Source organism: Cavia porcellus, unplaced genomic scaffold (assembly GCF_034190915.1).
Source record: "Cavia porcellus strain 051 isolate PalLab524CR breed Dunkin Hartley unplaced genomic scaffold, mCavPor4.1 scaffold_11, whole genome shotgun sequence".
NCBI classification, from domain to species: domain Eukaryota; kingdom Metazoa; phylum Chordata; class Mammalia; order Rodentia; family Caviidae; genus Cavia; species Cavia porcellus.
Genome location: NW_026947494.1, coordinates 84,037,776 through 84,060,480, shown reverse-complemented (window position 1 = coordinate 84,060,480; position 22,705 = coordinate 84,037,776). Strand labels below are relative to the sequence as shown.

At 39.5% G+C, this 22,705-nt stretch overlaps 1 protein-coding gene across 4 annotated transcripts in view; it reads left to right on the top strand.

Annotated features, from left to right (window-relative positions):
- The window catches only part of LOC100727621 (chromatin remodeling regulator CECR2), a 159,842-nt gene that overhangs the window by 74,323 nt on the left and 62,814 nt on the right, over positions 1 to 22,705 (top strand). For all 4 annotated transcript variants that reach the window (XM_063258655.1, XM_063258656.1, XM_063258654.1 and 1 more), the window contains exon 2: positions 19,375 to 19,469. In XM_063258655.1, the coding sequence (XP_063114725.1) occupies positions 19,375 to 19,469 (95 nt within the window). The remainder of the gene's footprint in view (positions 1 to 19,374; positions 19,470 to 22,705) is intronic.

The following is a 22,705-nucleotide window of genomic DNA, read 5'->3' as shown; positions in this document are numbered from 1 at the left end:
ACTGATGTCAGTGTTACTTATGCTATTATCTACATTACTCCAGTCCCATAACTTGACCTCTGAGTCCTCACCTCCCCACTTCAGCAAACTTGTTTTTCCTGAAGTTCTTTTACATTTTCATACACTAAGACAGAACATATTGTGTCACAAACAAATAAAAAGGTGGATCAAGAAACTGCCCAGCCTTATGTCCCAGTGTTCCAGCTGATCAGGCCCAAATCAGCAAGCAAAAGAAATCAGGTCTGTTGCTTCTGAGTGGTCTATATATAGAAATTAATATTAGCAGACCCCTACCCGCCTTTCTGGGGATGGAACTCAGAGCCCTCACCCTGAGTCCCATCTTTAGCCCTTTTTTAAATTTTTTATTTTGAGGTAAGATCTTGTTATCTGGGCAAAACTTGAGCTCCTGCCTCAGCCTCCCAAGGTACTGGGATTATAAGCAGGTATCACCATACCTTTTTTTTTTTTTTTTTTAAGAAGGATTTGCTATGTAGTGTTCAGGCTGGTCCTGAACTCTGTATGTAGCCCAGGTTAGCCTTGAACTTGCAGCAATCCTGCCTCAGCCTTCCAGGTCCTACGATTATGATTTGCATTCCTATGCCCAGCCATCATAACATTTTTAAAAACTTTTGAGGTAAAATCTAAAAATTATTTTGGCTGGTGTTGAGTTTGTAAACCTCCTGCCTCAGCCTCTCAATTTGCTGTGATTATAGGTATGCTGCCACATGTCCGACTCATATTAGTACTTTATGAATATAATACAAAGAGGAAAAAAATACCCTAGACGTCATTTAAAGTCAGAGCCTCCAAAATCTTAATTTCAGGTATATTGCTGATACCATTGACAGCTGATTTATAGAACCTTGGCTCTAGCAGACTTTAGCTGCTAACATCCATCAATCCTTCATCTTTTCTCTGTCCTTAAATTCACATCCTCCTTACTCCTGATGCACTTTAGATTTCATAGTTCATTGTTATAATTCTATCCCTGCCTATCACCTGTATTATCAGGTGGTGCTTAACAATGTGTAGTAGATGAAAACTTGGGCAATTTAAAATGACTCACCTAAGTTCTTTTCAAGAGTTAGTATTTTAGTTGCAAACAATGTTATTAACTGAAGCTGTGATCACATCTAACAACTCAACAGAGGAGACAGCAGTAGATCCAAAATTGTGTGTTACGATATCCATGTGTTCTTCTATTTCCATAGGTTCATTTTAAGTATGTAACACCCCTATCCTACCCTAGCCCCAGGTCTGGGTATTGAACCCAAGGTTTTTACACTAAACTTCATTCCCATCTCTTTAAATTGGTAAATTGTCCAGGTTGGGCTCTATTTAGTGACCCTTTTGCCTCATCCACCCAGAGTTCTAGAATTACAAGCATGTGCCCCCCTGCCTAGCCAAATTTTGTGGCACATTACGTACCTTACTATTTTAATCTGGATAGTAATGTTAAAATCTTATGAGTATTTTCCATTTCATTTGATGCCAGTGTCATATTTTATATCACATTTTTATGGTTTATAAATGCTGGAGTCAATTGGAATCAGTTTTGCCTTGTTCAAAGTAACCTGTTTTTTTCAATACCCTACTTTTTAATGTGAAACTGTAGATTTATGTTGTCCTTAGTACTGAGATGAACCTAGTGACACTGTATCACTGAGTTACATTCCTAACCCTTCCATTTTTTATTTTGAAAGAGAATCTCACTAAGTTGCCCATGCTGGAACTTGAAATCCTCCTGCTTCAGCCTCCCATGAAACTGGGATAGCTTTATACCATCACCTGTGGCCATTTATTTGTTTATTCAGTTCCATCATACACCATATGTCAACATCAGAATTATTGACTGTATCCTGGTGGGAAACAACTTTACCAACTAGAATTTACTTAAGTTTGTGCCTCTCCTTTCCACTGACCCCTTTTGATAAACATTTCCTCTTTAACCCAGAAGGCTGTCTAGTCTATGATAGCTCCTCAGCCTGTTCATACTTGTAACCTAGGTCTTCTCTGGAATTTGTTCTTTCTTCATTTTGGACTCTGAAGAGAGTAGGAAATAAAGATTGTTTATGTATGATTCATGTGTGCCCCAGAGATACAAGCATCTTGATTCTGGGGATTCTGTTTATTATAGTTTGGATATGATACATTTCTTCAAGACTCACGTGTTAGAGGCTTGGCCCCTGATGTATCAGTGTTCAGTGGTGTTGCTTTGGGGAGGTGGTAGAATCATGACAGCCCTAATTTCATCAGTGGCTCATTAGAAGTGGGGCCTAATTGGATGAAGCACATGTGGCCTTGATACATTGTTTTGTTCCTAGACTATTCCTCTTCGACCCCATTACTCTCTTTGCTTTCTGACTGTGTTGAGATGAGCATTTTTCCTCCACCTTGCCCTTCTGTTGTGACATTTCTACCTTGGAGCCAGTCAACCGTGGACTGAAAACCAAGACTTTGAAACCAAGACTCAGACAAATGGAGCTTTTATTCATCCTTAACATTATTTAGACCCTACGAGGTAATTTTCCTTGTCTTAAACCCATTGATGAGTTTCATTCCGCACCCCCCAGAACTACACCTGTATTTGCAACATTGGTCAATAACTATAGAATAATTATTTTTTGATAAGGTAGGCTTCATAGATCTAGGTAATTGTCAGATTATTTCAGATCAGACTTTTTAGTAGCCATAAAATGTTTCACATGCTTTATTTTTATATGCTGCACAGTTTCCATATACTGTTCCTTACAATAGATAGAATTTAGGACTTCCTTTGTTAAGGTATAGTCTTCAATTTAGAATCTTGGATTATGAAAGCTGGATGCTTTGTAAAAAAATATTTACTTAAGTGCTTACTAGTGCTAAATACTTAAAGGAAGCAGTGAAAGCCCAAAATAGACAAAGCTCCTCAAAGAAAAATTAATAATAGAAGACAGAAAATAAACATATTGAATAAATGAGTGATAAGTTAATTAGAAATTAGAAAAATAAAGCAAAATAGAAGAACTGAAGATGATGGGGCCCTCCAGAAAGCCAGAGAGCAAGTCATGTAAATTGTAGAGGAAGTAGATCACAGACACAGGCTCTAGTGCAAAGGCTAGAAGGCAGGAGCAAGCAAGAGACCAGGTGAGTTAAGGGAATGATAAGGATGAAGTGGCCTTAAATAATGTTAGCTTGTTAGCAGGAATTGTCTGGGGAAGGTTTTAAAAGTCACGGTATTGTAAATGTGGGGGATTTGGCGGGGGGAGAAGTTATATTATGCACAGGTGCAAATTCTCTATGATGAATGTGATCATTATGTGTATCTAAAAGGTACCAATAAAGTCTGGCGGAAAAAACAGTCATAATACAAGCTTTGGTGCTGTTTGTTTCTTTCTGAGACAGCATTTCTCTGTAGCCCAGGCTGGCTTAAACTCAGTAATCCTTATATTTCTTAATCTCTTGAATACTGGGATCACAGACATGTGCCACCCTTGCCTGGAAATTTTGGATTTTATGCTGAGGGAAGCCCTTGTCCAAAGGGATCGTTAGTTTTCTCTAGTATGGGGGATTGAATCTATAGCCTTTGCGCTTATCACAGTTCTAGCCACCCCAGCCAGTCTGGGGCCAGAGTTCTGGTTTAGAAGCCTCACTGGTGGCTAAGATGAAAAGGAGTCATAGAGTTGGTAACTGAGTCATGAGGCTTTTAAATAGTTGAAGGTTAGACAAAGGGTTGAGGAAGAAAGAGTTTCTACTCTGTTTTGAAGAGAGCCTACAGAAGTTGTTAACTAATACAATATGAAAAGAAAAAAAATCAAGAATGTCTCAAGTTTTCTGCCAGAACAACTAGAAGATACTGTTTACGAAGGCAGGAAGAGTATAGGGGGAGCAAGAGTTCTGAGACAGCTACCTTTGAGGAGCCTGCTTTACTTTGGGGGGGAGATGTCAGATGAAGGCATGGAATTACATAAGCAGACTTTGGAAAGGTATAGATAGTATAGATAGGAGAATTATTAGCAAGATGGAGAGAGTTGGTGCCACCCTCAGTCCATGGATGGAGCTGTGTTGTGAGTCTGAACAAGCTTTGAAGGACATATATGTATATACAGAAAGGGAAGGAAGGAGAGGGAAAAGAAAAGACTCACAGAGTCTAAGAATACTAGGCTCCATCTCGAGAGTTGAGCGGTTGGACATTAGACAAGGGGTAAAAAATAGTGTAAGTGGTAATTAATATCTGCTTAGAAATTGATGAATAATATAAAGAACCCATTTAGGCTGTATTTGGGGGGGGGAACCCATAACCTTCCCTCCTTGCACTCTAACATTTCATCTTTTATAAAAGATTTGATTCCCATTGGTAATGTAGAAAGACAGAATGAGTTAAGAATCATGGCTGAGTCATGTTTAGTGATATTACTATATATAACTTTACCATATACTATGGTTGTGTGCCCCCACCACAGGCCCATTGAGTGGAAGGCTTGGTTGCTGATAGGCTTTTGGGGGGTGACTGGATCATTTGGTCTCTCTCACCCTCTCTGCTTCCTGGCTGCCAAAGTTGAACAGCTTTCCTTCACCATGCCTTTCTGCCATGATGTTCTCCCACACCACAAGCCTCCTAGCAATGTTGGGCTTAGTGATGTATGTAGCTCAGTGGTAGAGCACAGGCCCTAAGTTTATAGGCCTAGGTTTGATCCTTAGGACCTCTGCCCTCACCCCCAGCCAACTGTTCTCTACAATCTGAAACAACGGGAAATTTCTTTTTTTAAAAAAATCAATTTTATTGGTACATTCTGGCATACATAATGACCACATTCGTTATAGAGAATTTGTATGTACATGTACATATTTTAATCCCCCCCCCCCATTCTCCTCCTTCTTTTCACTCCTTCTTCCTCTCTCCCTTTCCAAAATTTTGTTTCTGTTCTTCTTTTTGGGGCGGGGGTACTCGGGATCATACTCATGACTTTGTACTTGCCAGGCAGGCACTTATGCCACTGAGCTAAATCCTTAGCCTTGTTTTTTTTGTTCTTTAAATCCCTGTTCCCTCCCTTTCCTTCCTGTTCCACCACGGAAAATTTCTAAACCAAATCTGAAAGGCACTATTTTCTAGTTTAAAGTTTGGTACCGCTCAAGTTCTGCATAGTGGCTGACAGTCCTTATATTGCACTGCAAAAAATCCAAAATTGCAATTACTAAACCAACCTACTGCCCTTTTGTTGGCAGCAGAGTAAGAAGAGAAGGTAAAGAAGCCAGGAGGAGGCTACTTTCTGTTCCACAGCATTCCATAAGGTTTCAGAACAAGCACTGCTAAAGATCCACCTGGTCTTTTGTGAGCATGAACTGATAAGAAACCTAACTGGTTTTGTTTTGTTGTTGTTGTGGATGCCGTGGCTTAGAAGCAGTTTTCTAGAAGGAGAAAAGAGGCATTAAGGGGTTCTTGCTGTTGGGTGTGGGGGCAGTAGCCTTTGTACCCATTTAAACTGAGACTGGTGTTTTATTTTTGCCATAGAGGTGCTTAAAATACAAAAGAGCTGTGGAAGAAAGAAGGTATAGGCTCCTATGTTTCAGTAGTTATGGCTGTGATGGACAGAAAAGTTACACAGGTATAATACCTTAATGATTTTGTTGGCATTTTGCATTTGGGAGAACAAAAGGCAAAACAGCTCAGAGGTGTGGTTTTTTGTGTTATGGCAGAAAGCTAAGGACAGTAATTCTTTTCTATGACCTATGTCATTGTGGTTCTAAAGCAGACTGCTTGATATCCATTTATTCTGGTAGTTTTAGTGTATTTTTATTTTCTAAATGGTTTAGTGATCAGAGAACCCTTAAACTTTGTGTTTAACATTGTATCTGATTGAAATCTTTTTGTATTCTAGTTCAGTCAAAAGCAAAAATGCACCTCCACTAAATGGCTCAATATTGCAAATGTGTATTGACTTTGGAACTCAGCCCTCTGTGTGCAAAAATGGCTTGGTTTGTTGTAGTTTTGTCTTCTGTAACCTTTCCTCAACAAAATAATACCTATTTACTAGTTTACTCCTGTTACTGGCCGCTTAAGTTCCTATTCTCAGGTTTGTTTGTTCCCATGATGGCCACTGATTCTGACATTGAAAGTTCTAAAAGACGTAGCATCACCGATCTAAGGACTTCTTTCATATTATAGATAGCAGATGGTTTCTCTTTGGATTCTGATACTCTTTCAACCAGGACTTACTTAGGTTTCTCTTTTGTAACAAATAAATGAGATAAATCAACCTTAAAAGAAGACAGGGCAGTTTTGGCTCCCAGTTTCAGTCCATGGTCTTTTGACCTTCTGAGTTGGGGTTTGTGAAGTCACAGTACATCTTGGCAGGGTACTAGCAGAGGATTGTATTCACTTCATGGTAGCCAGGAGGTGGAAAGGGAGAAATAAATGCAATGTGATTCCATTATTCCCTTCAAGGTAACCCAGTCACCTAACTGCTTCCTAGTAGGCCTTACCCAACCTCCCAAAATTCTAGCACCTTCCAGTAGTGCCACTGACTGAGAATCAAACGTTCAACATCTGGGCCTCTGGGAGACATTCTGGATCTAAACCCTAACACTGTTATATTAGTTATAATTGGAGCCTGGTTGTCCCTAACTTATCCTGCCTTTTCAAATGATTGGAATTCAGACATTTATGAGAATCTTCAGTCATACATTCATCTTTTAGATTGTTCTCACTGGACAATTTTTTCAGTGAATATTCAGGACCACTTTCTTTGTGGAGGTGCTTTTCAGTAGCAGGAATTTTAGCATTGCTTGTTTGGCAGTGGTATTGGAGAAGGCAATGGTTATTTTTAATAAACATTTTATTCTTGAAGGTAACCTGTACATACTTTACTGACTGCTTTGCTGTTACCATTTTCCTTACATTCACTTCCTGGTTTTCACCTTGGCTCATGCCTACAGCAGCGGTCTGCCTCAATCTCGGTTTTGGTATCCATCACACTGAATTAAAAATGTTATTTATTATATATTTTCCCTTATAAACCTTATACTACTTGAAAGTAGGTTTTTTTCCTCCTCCACACGTCCAGCACTTAAACTAATAAATTAATACATTACTCAGACCTGGCACACAGCATATTGTCAAGTGCCAAGAGTTGTCTTTCTATTTGTGTGACGTCCCTCTGTTACATGTCAATAATGTGGCATATGGGACTGAATTGATCCAGTCATAGGCACCTGTATTACTCATGAAGTCATATATAAAATTTCTGACTGCCACTTTAAATAATTCCCACATAGGAGGAGACCAAGCCACTCAAATGTGAACACTGCAAGATTCTGTTTCTTGGTAACTTCTAGTATCTTATTTCTGATGTCACTCTTCTTTGTTCACCCCACCCTCAGCCCCAACCTACCCTTTTATCTATGTTATTTCTGTTTATTCATTAAAGAACCTATCATTTTCTTTGCACAGTATTAAATCTTATCTAACATTTTCTTGTCCTTTCCGTTCACCTAACTGGATTACAAAATCTTGACTCTTGATGAAAAAAAAAAAATCCCGTCACCTCTTTCAGCCAGCTAGGAACGGTGGTGCACCTCTGTCATCCTGGCAGTCCCAGAGATCTGAAATAGGAATAGGCTAGCCTGTGCAACTTTTGAAACCCTGTCTCAAAGGAAAACAAATTTCCTTTGCCTCTCATAACTCCATCCGTTTTTCCTGGGGCTGGATCAGTTGGGACTGTTTTCAACCTCCTATCTGTAACAGTTTGTCCTGCTAACCATATCCAGATTAATCTTGCAGTTTTATTTTCATCGTTTATTTCCAAAGTTAGTGGCTTTCTAGTACCTAAACAGTTTCCAAGTAACCCAGCAGTAGCCGAGAATGATTGTATCACCTCTGATGCCGCGCAACAGTATCCAAAGTGGCTCAGACCAGACCTCTTGGATGAACTCTCCCGTTTTACCTTTAAAGTTCATGCAGGTGTTTAATTAGAAGTTTACCCTTAACCAGCACCACCAACAAAAATAAAGGCAGACTAAAACTGACCTTTCTAGAAGCTGTACCATTTTTATACATCTGTTACTGTATCCTACCCACATGCCATAGGACCAGGGAACAGGCAGGAAAACCTTTACTTCAGTGATGAACTCTGGACAAGCTGTCCTGGAAGCAGACTGTGAATGGTCTGTCAGGAACCTGCTTTTCTAGGTTTCTTTGCTGCATGGCTGTGCTTGTCCAGTGTACTAGCTTTTTGAAACATAACACGGTAGAAGCTATCCAGTTATTTCAGTGCTGGGAATTGTTTGTATTATATTTTCTTATTAGAGAAGATACATGAAGCTTCTTAATCTTTTTTTTTTTTTTTAATTTGGAGCCAGTTTTTGTAACATATTTTCAGAAAATCTTTTTTTAGATATACACATTTACCAGTATATTTCTCCCTTCACCTAATATTGTATAGTATCAGTCATATTTAAGGGAAGGAACTGTTTTGGTTCGCTTGCTGTTGTTCCAGGGCATCAAAAATAGAGAGGAATGGTGTGGTTGCAGCAAAGCAGCAATACAGACAGACTTGCTAGCCTTTGGGGACTTCAGGATAAATCTCTTGGCTGACTAGAAGTGTTATATAGTTGGTTTCAGGTCCCTCGCCATTGTATCCAGTCCAGCTGATTTATACTTCACAGTCTAAATTGGCATAGCACATGCCTTTGGGATTAAATTAATTTATACCAAGTTGGAAAGCATCAGCTGCCAAAGTCAGGGGTGCCTTCTGGAGTCCAGTGTGCTTTTTTTTTCCTTCCCATATTCTAAGTTCACACTCCAGGCATTCTCTCTCTGGACAGCAGCAGGAGAGAGCCCTTCCCAAGAGCCTGTTTTGCATCTCCTTTGTGCAAGCACAGTTCTGGTGCCATACAGAAACCAGATCTCTTTGACCCAGATACCAGATACTACTTTATAGTTGGTCCTGTGCAAATTAGGAAGATTTGTAACTCTTCAAAAGCAAGTAAGAAAAACATGATTTTTTTTTTTACTTTAGGAATATTTTCCTCCCTAAATGAATTCAAAGAAACTGTTTTAGTCACATAGCACTAATGCAAATGTATGATCTTGATCTGTATTTAGAAAATGAAAAAAATTTTTCTCTTTGGCACTTTATTTTGCCAATCCATAAAGGAAATCTCTACAGGAAATAAGACTGTCACTCATATAAAGTACCTGTAATGTAATTTAATAATACTCTGTATCATGTAACTGTCTTTAGTCTGTAACTCATCTCTGTTTATTAGGCAGACAGGGCTTTAAAAAGTGAGCAGTTATGGACACTTGTTTTCTACAGTGTGTGCCAGGAGCTCTTTATCTGCTCCTGGGGACCCAGTGTCTAAGAGAGAGGTTCCCTTTGCTGGACTTGAGCTCCTCACAGGTAGCCACTGCACGACTGGACTGGAAAGATCTGATCCTCAGGGTGGAGGACATGGGAGGACAATGAGCAGACTTTTCCCTAATGAGCTGTGACGCCAGCTGGGAGGGGGCAAATCCTGTTATTCCCTTCAGCTACTCTGAAGCTGCAGAAGCTGTAGGCCCTTTTCTGAGCTGACCTGCTGCCTTTTCAGCTGTTTGCTTTCCCTTTGCTTTTCTGTCCCTGAGCATCTTGGCAAAGTTCAGCTTTCTGTGCTCACAGTTCAGTGCTCACAGTGAAAGGGAAATACAAAGAGGAGGAGAGAAAGTGAGAAGAAAAAAAGGTTGGGGTGGAGATCTTTAGGAGAGTCCCTTGTTGCCTTAGTTTAAGACTTAAGCTTTGGGTTGAAACCCAAAGTGGTAAAGCTCTGAATAACCTGGATTACCAAGTAGTTCTTTGTAGTTTTGGGGGTGGGGAAGACTGTATGAGAAAATTGGAATTTTTATTCAGAAACTTACAATTTTGAAAAGGACATTTGTATCTCTTTAGTCTTTCTTTTTCTACGAATGTCACTGTAAGTTGGATGAAACGCATGTAATATAAACATCTACAGCATTTACTGTGTGTCAGGGATGGCACTGCCTCCTAATAACCGTCATAGATGCACTGTTCATATGACAAAAACATTTGGTAATAAAAATAATTGTTTTTAAAACATTGTGGTAACAAATTTAAACCATTAAACACATTCACTTTTTGTTTTTTTGAGACAGTATCTCAAGATGCAATTCAGGCTGACCTTGAACTTATTACATAGTCAAGGCTGCCCTAGAACTCTGCACAATCCTCCTGCCTCAAGCCACCCCTGAACTGGGATTACAGGCTTGTGCTACCACTGCTCCTCCCCCACCCCCACGTCTTCTCACCCAGTGATATTTTATAGCGTAGACACTTTTTAAAAATATTTTTTTCAAGGACAAGGTCTCATTTGCCTGGATGGCCTTGAATATGGTGATCCTCCTCAGTCTTGCCACTAGCCATTTTAAAGTATGCATTTCAATTATGTTGAGTATTCACATTTTGTGAAACACATCTCCAGAACTTCATTTTGCACACCCAAATGACCAATCTTTTGTTAAATAGATTAAAATTACTTCTCTTTTTCTTTTCCTCCTTGCTATTTTCCTGCAGCATTTTTGCTGTATCTGTATTTCACCAAGGTAGTAAACACTGAGTCTTCTCTACTGGACCTGCTTGTCCATTGGAACAAACTGCTGGGTCTCACAACTGACCACAAGGAAAGGGAAAACACAGCTTTGCTTTCAGGAATTCACCACTTTGGGTCCTAATCTTTACTGATTCTGTATGTTAAACTTCGCTAACTGGAAAGGATAATTTGATCAAGTCACAATTTAGCTTGGGCCTGCATATTTTTTGGTGGCATTTTCAGGTAACTTTAGATGTATTAAACATAATAGCATAGAGTTACATTTGAAAAGCAGTTGCTATATGCTACTCATTTTCTTACTGTGCTTATGATTTTTTTTTTTTTTTTTTTGTACCAGGGACTGAACTCACACCTTGCGCTTGCCAGGCAGGTGCTTATGCTGCTGAGCTAAATCCCCGGCTCTTTATGAATTATTTACCGTATCAGAGGAACAGAGGAGTGGCTTAAATAGGGAAAAGGGGTTGCAATATGCTTATAAATGATGTGGATAGAGTTGCTCATGGTGGCACTCACCTGTTTATTAACCCCAACTTTTTGGGAGGCCAAGGGAGGAAAATTGCTTGAGCCAAACATTTCAAAGCCAACTTGGCGAACATTGTGAGATCTTTTCTCCAGTTAAAAGAAAAAGCTGCTGGATAATGATGCAGAGTTCCTGTCAATATTTATGTCATTTAAGAACCAGTTTAGGTCCATCCTTTTATCATTGGAAAGGCTAGTCCAGCATCCCTGAGGGTCTGCCCTTTTGTGTGACAACCTTTCCCATTTGGTAACTCACTAGATCGAGCTTTTGCTAGTAAAAGCAAATCCAGGATAACTGGGAAGTCTCTTTTCCCCATCCTATTTAAGCCCCACCACCACCACAGTTGGATTGAAGAACAAGACCATTTAAATTTCTTTTTGAATTGAATAGGAATGATTAAGTTGAGGTCACTAGAATCAGTAGTGATGGCTGGCTACAAAGCAGACAAAAAACACAGTAAAACAACATTTTCCTATTTTAAACTCTAGGTTCCTAGATTTTTAATCATAATCCTTGGCTTGTGACACAGTCTCATTAATTGATTTCTAAATGCTTTTCTTTTAAAAAAATTTTTTTTGGTACTGAGAAAAAACCCAGGGCTTGCCAGGCAGGCACTGTGCTGCTGAGGTACACCTGAGGCCGCTGACTGCTTTGGTTTTGTTCTTGTTGTCGTTGTTGGGTGGTTTTTTGTTTGTTTGTTTTTTGTCTTTTTCGTTTTTATCGGTACCAGGGATTGAACTCAGGACTGCCTGCTTGCAAGGCAGGCGCTTATGCCGCTGAGCTAAATCCCCAGCCCCTGTTTTTGTCTTTTTGAGACAGGGTTTTGGTATGCAGTTCAGGCTGGCCTTGAGCTCACTTTGTAGCCCAAGCTGCTCTTAAACTTGCAACAATTCTCTTGCTTTAGCCTCCTGAGTGCTGGGATTACAGGAATAAACCACCACACCGTTCTCCTGACTCTTTTCCTTTCTTTCTTTCTATTTTATTATTAGTATTATTTTTTTTCAGTACTTGAGATCAAACTTAGGAGACGGAACCTTGCACTTCCCAGGTAGGCACTTGTGCCACTGAGCTAAACTCCTTACTGTGACTGCTTTTCTTTATTCATTCATCTCTCTGTTTATTTACGCTCCTGGGAATTGAAACCAGGGCTCTTCCCATTGAGCTATGTCCCTGGTATTTAAAAAAAAATTTTTTTTTTTTTAATTTTGATACAAGGTTTTGTTAAGCTACCAAAGCTGGATTTGAATTCCCCATCATAATACCTTAACCCCATCCCCTGCTGAGTGCTGGGATCACAAGTGTGTGCCACCAAGCTCAACCTGTTTCATTAATTTTTAAAAGTAATGTCATTGTCTGTGAAAATAGTTTCCAAATAGCAATTAGAATTGCATTAGTATTGATCTTTGTGCTTATGCCTCTAGGTCTCCTGTCCCCCACTGGTAAGAATTTTTTATAATTACAAGTATAGATTTAAAAGTTGTCTCAGATGTGTTAAAGAAGACACAAATTGGACATGGTGGGATATGGCACTCTGGGGGACTGGGACAGGAGGATCACAAATTTAAGTCCAGTCTGGGCAATGTAAGGACTTGTTGAGACCCTGTCTCAAAATAAAAAGTTTTTTAAAAGGTTGGGAATGTGGGCCACCTACATTTAATCCATAGTACTAGAGAAGGGTATCTAGATTTGGTATACAAATTAGTAATTCAACCAATGGGCATGTACTTTTTAAAAGTTTTTTTCCTCCAGTGCTGGGTTAGGGCCCAAGGATTAGAATATGCGTAACAGGTATTATACTACTGAACCATATGTCTAGCCCTAAAATTTTAATTTTTATTTGACACATAATAATTGTACAAATTTATGAGGCACAGCATGTTTTGATACATGTATAGACATCATATAAAGATAATAATTAGCATATCCATCACCTCAAACATTTAATATTTCTCCGGGGGAAAACAATTAAAATTTAGTCTTCATGGTACCGGTTTAAACTAACTGCTGTTTCTCATTTGTGTTGTATTTAAGATAGACTATAATGTCCTTCCCCTGTTGCCCACACTCATGTAGGGGTTGAGCCAAAAGCCTTGCACATGCTAAGTACATACTCTCCCAGCCGTCTTTCTCACACACATCTACTGCTTCTGCATGTTCATTTGTTTGTTTTTTGAGACAAGGCCTCTGTGGTTCAGGCAGGCCTTGAACCCACTTGTAGCCGAGTCTGACTCACAGCTGTCCTCCTGCCTCAGCCTCCTTAGAGACCTGTACCACCACACCCAGCACTCAGGCTGAGGGCAAGATGGTTGCCATGGGTTTGAGGCCAACCTGAACAATGTAGCAAGACCCTGTCTCAAAAAAAAAAAAAAAAAGTTAAAAATTCAAAAAGTAGACATTATTATTGACATAGTCACCTTATGGTATCACAGAGCATTGAACCTACTCACTTACTTTAGCTAATTTTGTGCCTGTTGGCTAACTTCTCCCAACCCTCCAATCCACCCCATCCTCTGGTAACCACTATTCTACTCTGTACTAATTTAATTTCTGCTCCCACAGTTTAGGGAAATGAAAGTAATTCTGAACTTTAGTTGTGTAGGTAACACATAGAGAGAAGATTAATTCAGTCTTAATGTCAGAAACTAAGTACATTTGCAAATTCTCATTCTAATGCATTAGAAGACAGTGATATTACGAAGTTGTGTTCTTTTACTTCTCTTGCTCATTATATTTGTTTCTTTTTGTTTATTAAACCAGCATTTTTCCTTCTTCAACATATCTTCAAATCTTGTTTCTCTGTCTCCACAATTGCTATTTTACAGCAAAGTCTGACATAGCTTCTAGACAACCTTTTCAACCTTCCTGTGCATGGAAGATTGGAGAGGGGAGTCTTGTTAGCAGATCCCTGTCTGTACAAGTTTGTTGTGGGCCTGAGGTGCTCCAGCTGCCTCCAGGTGATGCTGTGCTTGCCATGTGTGCCTTTCACTGACAGTTTTGCAGTCACCCACATACTGCTTGTCACATGGGCTGCCTGCCTGCCTGCCTCTGGTACCTCTCTGGTCATCTGCACACCACTCACACATGGTACCACCTGCCACACCTTCCAGGTCATCTTGTACACCACCCTCCACCTGCTTTCCTGTGTCAGGTCTCTCTCCTTCACACTTGGTTGCATTGAGGAGGAATAAAGTCTATACTGTTAGATGTGTTTTTCAGAGAAATTCCTCAAGAAATAGATGGAGCCTGTCAGAGGCCTTGTCAGGCACTCTTTTGGAGCCCTTACACTTGCAAGGAGCCCTTGGCACTTCCTACTCATATCATGTTCTTCATGCTATCTGGTTCTCTTGTCTAGTTCAAGCCCTGCGTAAATCTTCATCTCCCTGGGCAAGCTTTACTCCACATTTTTGTTTTCCTAGTGCTCCAATATCACTTGGTTTGTTTAACATAGCATTTATCACACTGTTTTGTTTTTGTTTTTGGTACCAGGGACAGAACTCAGACCTTGAACTTGCCAGGCCAGTGCTTATGCTGTTAAGCTAAGTCCCTGGCCCTTATCGCACTGTTTTAAAATTATCTCCTGTCATTCAGACCAAAAAATATGTGAGCCAGGCATGGTGGCACACACCTGTAGTCCAGCACTCCAGAGGGTAAGGCAGAAGGATGAAGGATTACTGTGAGTTTGAAGCCAGCCTGGGCTATGTAAATTAGTTCAAGGCCAGCCTGAACTGCATAGCAAAACCCTGTCTCAAACTAGGCATGTGGCACACGCTTGTAATCCCAACAGTTGGGAGGCTGAGGTAAGAGGATCCTGGAGAGGTCTAGACCAGCCTGGGCTATAAAGTAAGCTTAAGGCCAGCTGAGTTGCATAGTGAGACCCTATCTGAAAAAGACCAAAAAACAAAAACAAAAACCCTGTCTCGAAAAAAAGAAAAGAAAAAGTGATTACTCTGCATTGTATACTGTTACAGTTGCTGGAGTGACAGCACTGGGTACAATAAATGTAGAAGAAAAAAAAAAACTAGCTTACCCACTTTTGGCTTACATTTTAAATTTCTGCTCTCCCTTTTCTTCCATACGCATGCTATAATTTTAATTTCTTTCTTTCTTTCTTTCTTTTTTTTTTTTTTTTTTTGAAGGGAAAAATAACATACCCATTTTCTGATATACCCCAGGATGGGACCATTGAGATCTGGATCCTGTTCTGGGATTTTCTTACATTCGTATCCTAATTTCTGGGCATATAGTGTTTGAGATACTTATTTTTATTGAATTGTTTGATCATCTACTATTTGGTAAATTTAATGTTGTTGTCATAAGTAGAGTCACAGAGAGGACAACAACATGATTTCTATAAGCAGTTTTTGAAGAGGAGGTAGAACATTAATGTGTTTTAAGGAGCAAAACACTCATGACACACGTGCTGCAATACAGAAAATGTTTTGTTTTTGCCTCTTCAGAGGACAGTATTGTAGCTAGAACCTAGGCAGCCGAAACTGACTGTGATGCTGGTGACAGTGATAGGAGAGGAAGTCAGAAGCAGGTATCTTTGGACATTGGCCTGAGATTGGGAGTGAAAGGGAATTAGATTTCTTGGAACTCTTACTTGTGTTTGCATGTGGAGAGGGTCTTACATTCTAGTCTGTATTGTGATTTATATTCTTGATTATTTACCACAGAAGAGTCATCTTCCTAAGTGAATGTATCCTGTCACACTTTCTCACAGTCCCCTCCCTCAGTAATGCCTGCCCAATTGCTGCCTTTTATTTTGAAATGTGAACTTTATTATCATCTAGTTTGTCATTTCTGTCTTTTAAAAATCCTGGGAGCCATCAGTTAGTACAGCCCAAGCACCTCGTAGTTATAATTCACCCTGGTAGAGAAGAGCACACAGCACCAAGACCCATAGAGATGCTTGTAACTTGTGTGTAGTTACATGACATTGACAGTGTCCTGACTGAGGGATATGGCAAAGTGAGACTGAGCTGGGCTGATGTCATAGAGTCTTTCATGTGAAAGATGACAGTGAGGTTTGGAATGGGTAAAGGATTTCCAGGTAGACCAGGGGTATGTACTAGGGCTGAACAAACAGAGATAGAAGGGTGCTGTGACTATTGTTAACTTGTGAAACCATCAAGCCTTTCTGTAATAGTGAGCAGCTTTGTTTGTGGGAAGAACACTGGCCTAGGTGCTCTGGCTTCCCCTTGCTCCTGTCAGTGATTTGCTGAGCACCCTTTTTTTTTTTTTTGAAACAGAGTTTTACTGTGCAGTTTAGGCTGTCCTTCAACTCACTTTATAGCCCAGGCTGGCTCCAGTTTGCAGTGATCCTCCTGCCACAGTCCCCTGAGTGCTAGGATTACAGGCATGTACCACCCTCTCACTGAGCACTCTTAGAGAAGTATGTTTCTGACCTAGAGAGATGACAGATATGATCTATAATTTACCATCCTGCTCCTGAATTCAGTGATTCTGACTTTCTGTCAAACCAGATGGCCTGGGGCTTTTTGCTTGAAAGACTTAGCTTCTATTATAATTATCATTTATTTTGGAGTCTTGCCCAGTGACCATGCTTAAAATAAGATTCATTTGACCTTCCTTGCCACGGGTCTCCTTTATGTCTGGGGGTTTTGAGATCCTCCTTTTTGTTGTTCAGTGAGGTTTGGGAACCTTTCTGCTACATTGTTGCTTGTGCTGACACTCCTCACTCTTCGCCACTGTAATGTGTCCTATAGGTACAGCAGGTGGGTTACTCTTTCTGTACCTCTGCCCTATAAAACGAGTGGGTCGCCAGTTTCTCCAAAGAAAGGCCAGGCTCAGCTTTAGGTCCAGTGCCCCTTGTCTGTCTCAACTTGCATAACTCTCAGCCTGTCACCCACAGAATAGTTGAACCAAACCTAGTTTTGTTGTCCTCTTGGGGCCTGTGTTCATGTTGCTCTCTGCACCTGATTCTGCACTCACTGAAAGTTTTGCTACCTCAGGTACCACCACCTTCATGAACTCATTCAGGCTTTCCACAGCTCACGGTAGTTCTTCCTTCTTAACTCCTATAGCACCAGTGGCACCTGTTCTGTACTAAATGATTTTCTAAAAAATCATTTTTATTTTTGCTACCATCTTGTTTAGTCCTAAACTGCTTAGGAAATACAGTACTATGTTATCTTAAATATTTGCTGATGAATGAATTGATTAATTACAGATCAAATCCTTGGTATCTTGATTAGTAGATTCTCTTATGTTTCTGGGTAGTTAACTAAAATGTAGAGAAGAATTCCACACAAATATTAATAAGTTAATATTTTAATATACTATTAGTAATACCAAGTTTATGTGAAATGCTTTGAATCCTGAGCCTTGGCTTTGGATTTTGAATGTCATCACTTTCCTCTTCAGTTGAACCATTAGTACTGGTAGTGTACTTGGCCATCGCCCTCCCCTTTCTTTGAGACAGAGTCTTGTTGTGTTGTTCAGGATGTCCTTGAACTCACTACAATCTTTGCTTTTCTGAGCTTCTACAGTGCTGGAATTTCAGGTGTGCACCACCAAGCATGACTTTTTTTTTCTTAAAGGAGAAGAGGTTTATTATGTTTCACAGTTTCTAGAGATTTCAGAAACTGTTGGCTGGCTCCAGGGCAAAGATGGTATGGTAGAAGAGCCTGCTGTAGAGGAAACCTCACAATGGTAGCTGTTGTGCTAGTTAGGAAGCAGAGCAGGAAGGGTGGAGCTACAGCAGGAGATACCCAGCCTTTCGGGTCATGGCCCCACTGGTTCACCTCTTCTAACCATACCGTATCTCCCAATACCAAAAGGGGCAATTTTATATCCTTTAAAGTTTTATAGTGAGAGTACTCAAATTTAGGATTTTTTTGCCCAGTATGAAGGATTGAACTTGGGGCCTTTGCCCTAAGCTACATCCCCAAATCCTGTTTTGTTTTTGTTTTTTATTTGTGATGCTTGATTAGTTGCCATACTGGTCCTTACCCCCCAGAGTGCTGGGATTATAAGCATGCACTACTATGCTTGGCCAGACTTTAGGAATTTTTAACAATTAAATAATAAATAGAACAATTATAGTAGTTTACATAACTTTCAATTCTAGAAGTGTAATATCCTCCTAAGTGTATACTGCCATATAATTAGTATTGATAAGAAGTTGAGCTCATGCACATCTAATACTTTCAAAACCACTAATAAACTGAGTGTGGTGGCACAGGCCTGTAATCCCGGTAGTTGGGAGGCTGAGGCAGGAGAATCACTGCATGTTTGAGGCCTCCCTGGACTCCACAGTGAGTTCAAGGTCAGCTTGGACTACGTAACAAGATGCTCTATCCGAAAAACTGCTAGTGAGATTATCAGAAGTTTTATTTGTCTATGGAGTAATGAACTAATCAACTGTAAGCAGACTCTGGGTATGTAGTTTACATGCAAAGAGGGCCAACATCGGTGGATAAAAGGATACAGTCAAAATTACATTGTGTAAGAGTTGATGACTTACATACCTCACCTCAGAAATACGTGTTTATCTATGGATGTCGAGAAAAGAAAGGATCCACTGAAATTTCCCACTGCCACTTTTGTTCCAGTGGCCGCCCTCAGCTAATCTTACTGAGAGTATTGTGCTGAGACAAGCTAAGTCACCAGCAGTATCTACCTGAACCCTAAGGAAAGCACAGGCATCTCACCTAGGATTAGACAATTAACAGACATTACCTCATTTCTCTCCAGATGATGTAAGGTTAATTTTAGTCCTAGTAATCTTTCTCATTAGTTGTGTAGGTGTAATGTCCTCAAAATAAAAGTTACCATATTGCTTTTATCAGTGCTGTTTTTTAAATGCATTGCAGGTGGTTTAATCTATTGAAATTGTTGAGTGAATGAATACAGTTACATGATGTTCCTATATTCTCTTTTGCCATGAAAATAGAATGCAATGCAGCATATTTTCTTAGTTAAGTTCTTCAATTATACAGTTACCATCAATTTATAAACAAAGTGATATGTGTGTTGCTTCCAGTATGCAAATAAAAGCATGTGGCCTAGTAAGGAACAATGAGAGGGAATGAACCCCAAAGAAATCCAAAAAGCTAAACTTTGTTCTTCTAGCAGCAGTGTGGGAGCAAGGCAGAGCTGATGACCAGGAATCATTGTGTTGATGGGGTCTTGTGATGTTGGTTGTATGAAGGAACAGATGGATTTTCAGAAGTGCCTTACTGATCTCTGTCTCTCTCTCCCTGTCTCCTTCCCTCCCCACCCTCTCACCTTCCCTCTTTTAGGAACTAGAGGCAGCTCTCCACAGAGATGATGTAGAGTTTATCAGTGACCTGATTGCCTGCCTGCTTCAGGGCTGCTATCAGCGAAGGGATATAACGTAAGTAGTCCTGATCTTCCTGTGTTTCTTGCCAAGGAAACCAATTAATCAGTCACAGTGTTGTCTCTCTTATAAGAACCCAGAACCCATCATTAGCCAGTATAGAACAATGTAGACCAAATATATAAAAATGGAGGTTTGTGCCCTGTGTTCTTCTTTTCAATAATCTTTGACTTTACTTTCTCAAATCTGTATCATTTACTGTTAAGTTACACCTGCTGTCATATAGATGTGTAGAATTTCTTCCTTTTGTGTATTGGTACAGTAGTCTTCCTCTAATAATAGTGTTAAAAATACCGCCTAAAACATTCATTAAAACTACTTTTTACAACATTGTTTTACTTTATTGCTGATGCATGCAGGTCTTCTGTTCATAAAACTGGTAGCAGTAGCATAATTAACTTGGAGCCTCTGGGCTCACACCATAACTGCCACATAAACAGCTCTCCAGTGCTCTCAGATGTATAGAGATTGAAAGCAAATATTATTTGTGCATGCAAATAAAAGAGCTTCCTGATAACATCTTTCCTTTGGTTTTGTTTACTTGTGAGACAGGATCTCCCTCTGTGGCCCAGATTGACCTGGAACTTTTGAGCTCAGGTGATCCTCCGTGCCTCAGTGTCTTGAGTAGCTTAGATTACGGTCATCCCACCACACCCCACTAAGTCCTGTGTTTTGATCTTAATACCCATTTTCTTTGTACTTTTCTATGCAGAACAAAACTACACAGGAAAAACTAAAAAAGGCCAGACAATGAGTTCCCAGTCTATGGGTGCTCTGACACCATGTGTTTCAGAATGTTAAGACATCTTGCTAGGCATAATGGCACATACCTATAATCCTCAGCTATTTGAGAGGTTAAAGTAAAAGGATCGTAAATTCAAAGGCAGCCAGGGCAATTAGTGACTCCCTTTCTCAAAATTTTAAAAGGGTTGGGTAGCTTAGCAGTAGAGTTCTTGCCTGGCAGGTGGGCCAGCTCAGCTGCACAGCACCTGCCTGGTAAGTGCACGGTCCTGAGTTCGATTCCTAGTACCAAAAATTCCTCTAGATTCAATCTTTAATACTACGCAAAAAGAAAGGAGAGAGGTATGGAGGGAGGAAAGAGAAGTGGGAGGGAAGATCCTGTCTTTTAGGCCTGGGAAACTAGGCTTGCTGTTAGCATGCAGTAAACTTTTGTACAAGCTGAGAAAAAGATGAACCATCTACCATTTTTTTCTCAGGGACTTTGTACTCCTTAGGTGAGATTTACTGCTACTAGATGATTATACATGCAAAGGAGGAAGATTGACTTCAGGATTGAGTCCAAGTGGTGGCAGTGATTCTTTGACTTTGAGGAGCATCAGAATCACCAAAGGGCTTATGAAGTCATTGGTGGGCTCACCACCATGTAATTCAGTTAGGCATAGGTTCCACCTAAGATTTTTCCTGCTGAGCGAGATGCAGTTGATGCTGGTATTGGTGACACAAGGACATGCTTGAAGTACTGAATTTGAGATCCTCCTGCCTCATCTTCACAGAGTACTGCGATTATTGGTGCATACCACCGTGCCCAGCTTTGTTTTATTTCCTGTATCTTGGTTTCTTTGTTTGGACTTTCTTTGAGATAGAATCTTGAATTTATTCTAGGCTGGCCTGGAACTCACTATGTAGTCCAGGCTGACTTTGAACTCAGTGATCCTTTTGCTGCATATAATCCCACTCAGGAGGCTGAGGAAGGAGGATTGCTGTGAGTTCAAGACCAGCCTGAATTGCATAGTGAAACCCTGTCTTAAAAGAAACAAAGGAAGAAGGAAACTGCCACAGTATTTTCCAAAGTATTTATGAAATTTATATTCCACTATCAAAATAGGAATAGTCCAGTTATTCTTAATCCAACATTAACTGTTTATAATTTTACTGATTATATTGTGTTTAATGTGGTAATTCATTTGTTGACTTAATTTGTATTTCCTTCATGAATAGTAATATCAAGCACTTATGTATCTGGTGGTTATTCATGTATCTTTGTGAAATGTTAATTTTTACTTGTTTTGTTTTGTTTTGTTTTGTTTTGTTTTGTTTTGTTTTGTTTTGTTTTGTTTTGTTGGTACTAGGAATCAAATTCAGGACCTGGTACTTGCCAGACAGGCGCTGTGCTTATTTGTTTTAAATTAGAGGTATTTTACATTGTTAAGTAGAGTTATTAAAATTCTGTATTCTAGATACAAGTCCCTTCTCAGATACAGTATATAAGATCTTATGAGTGTTTTCTTCTGGTATGTAGCTTACCTTTCAGTTTATGTGTTTTGAAAAATGAAAAGTTCTTGATTAGTTGAAGTAAGTGCATTTTATCAAAATTTTTATGGTGTTCACATAAGTATCACAAAGATTTTGTAGTTTAGAAGTTTGAGAAATGCCACTTTTTAGAGTTGGCATCATGGTACATTTTGGGTTATCACTGTGTATGATATATAAAGGAAGTGTTCTCTTTTCGTGTCCTGCTAGGTGTCAGCTGTGTGTCCCTTTTGGAATCTCATGGATATGCTTGTCTTATCCTTAGGTCACATTGTCTTGTGATGGGTAGAGTGTGACTGCTAGTTGTTTTGTCTGTTCTGAATCCTTTGCACTTTCATGTAAATTTTAACATCAACATGTTACTTCTGTACCCAAAAAGTTCACTAAAGAGAAAATGGTCAGTTTGAGTAATTGCTGAATTTTCCAATCTTTGAGTGTGATAAACATCTGTCCATTTGAAAGTCTTTCATTTCAGCAATATTTTATATATATTGGATATATGGTTTTTGTTTTTGGGGGGTTAGGTACTAGGAATTAAACTCAAGACTTCAGGCTTGTTAGGATGCTGCCACCCCTCTGAGGTAATGCCCTCCCCACTATTTTATATTTTTAAATAACATAGTCTATAGAATTTGTTTCTGTATTTGCCAACTTTTTGCTGCTGTTTTATATAAAATTAATTATTTTCATATGTATACTGACTTTATTCTCACAGTCTTGGTGAATTTCATTTTTCAGTTGTACTGCTTCTGTTGTGAATTCCAGAGCATATTTTATGAATTCTGCAAATAAAAAGTTTTGTTTTCTTCTATTCTTCCATATAATAGTACTTCTTGCTTTTGCCTTACTGCACTGGCTGACCTAGTATAGTATTGTCCCTGATACCAGGTGTTCTTTTTTGAGGATTTTTATGTACCTATTAATAAGGGTTGTTAGTCTGTGGTTTTGTTTTGTACATTCTT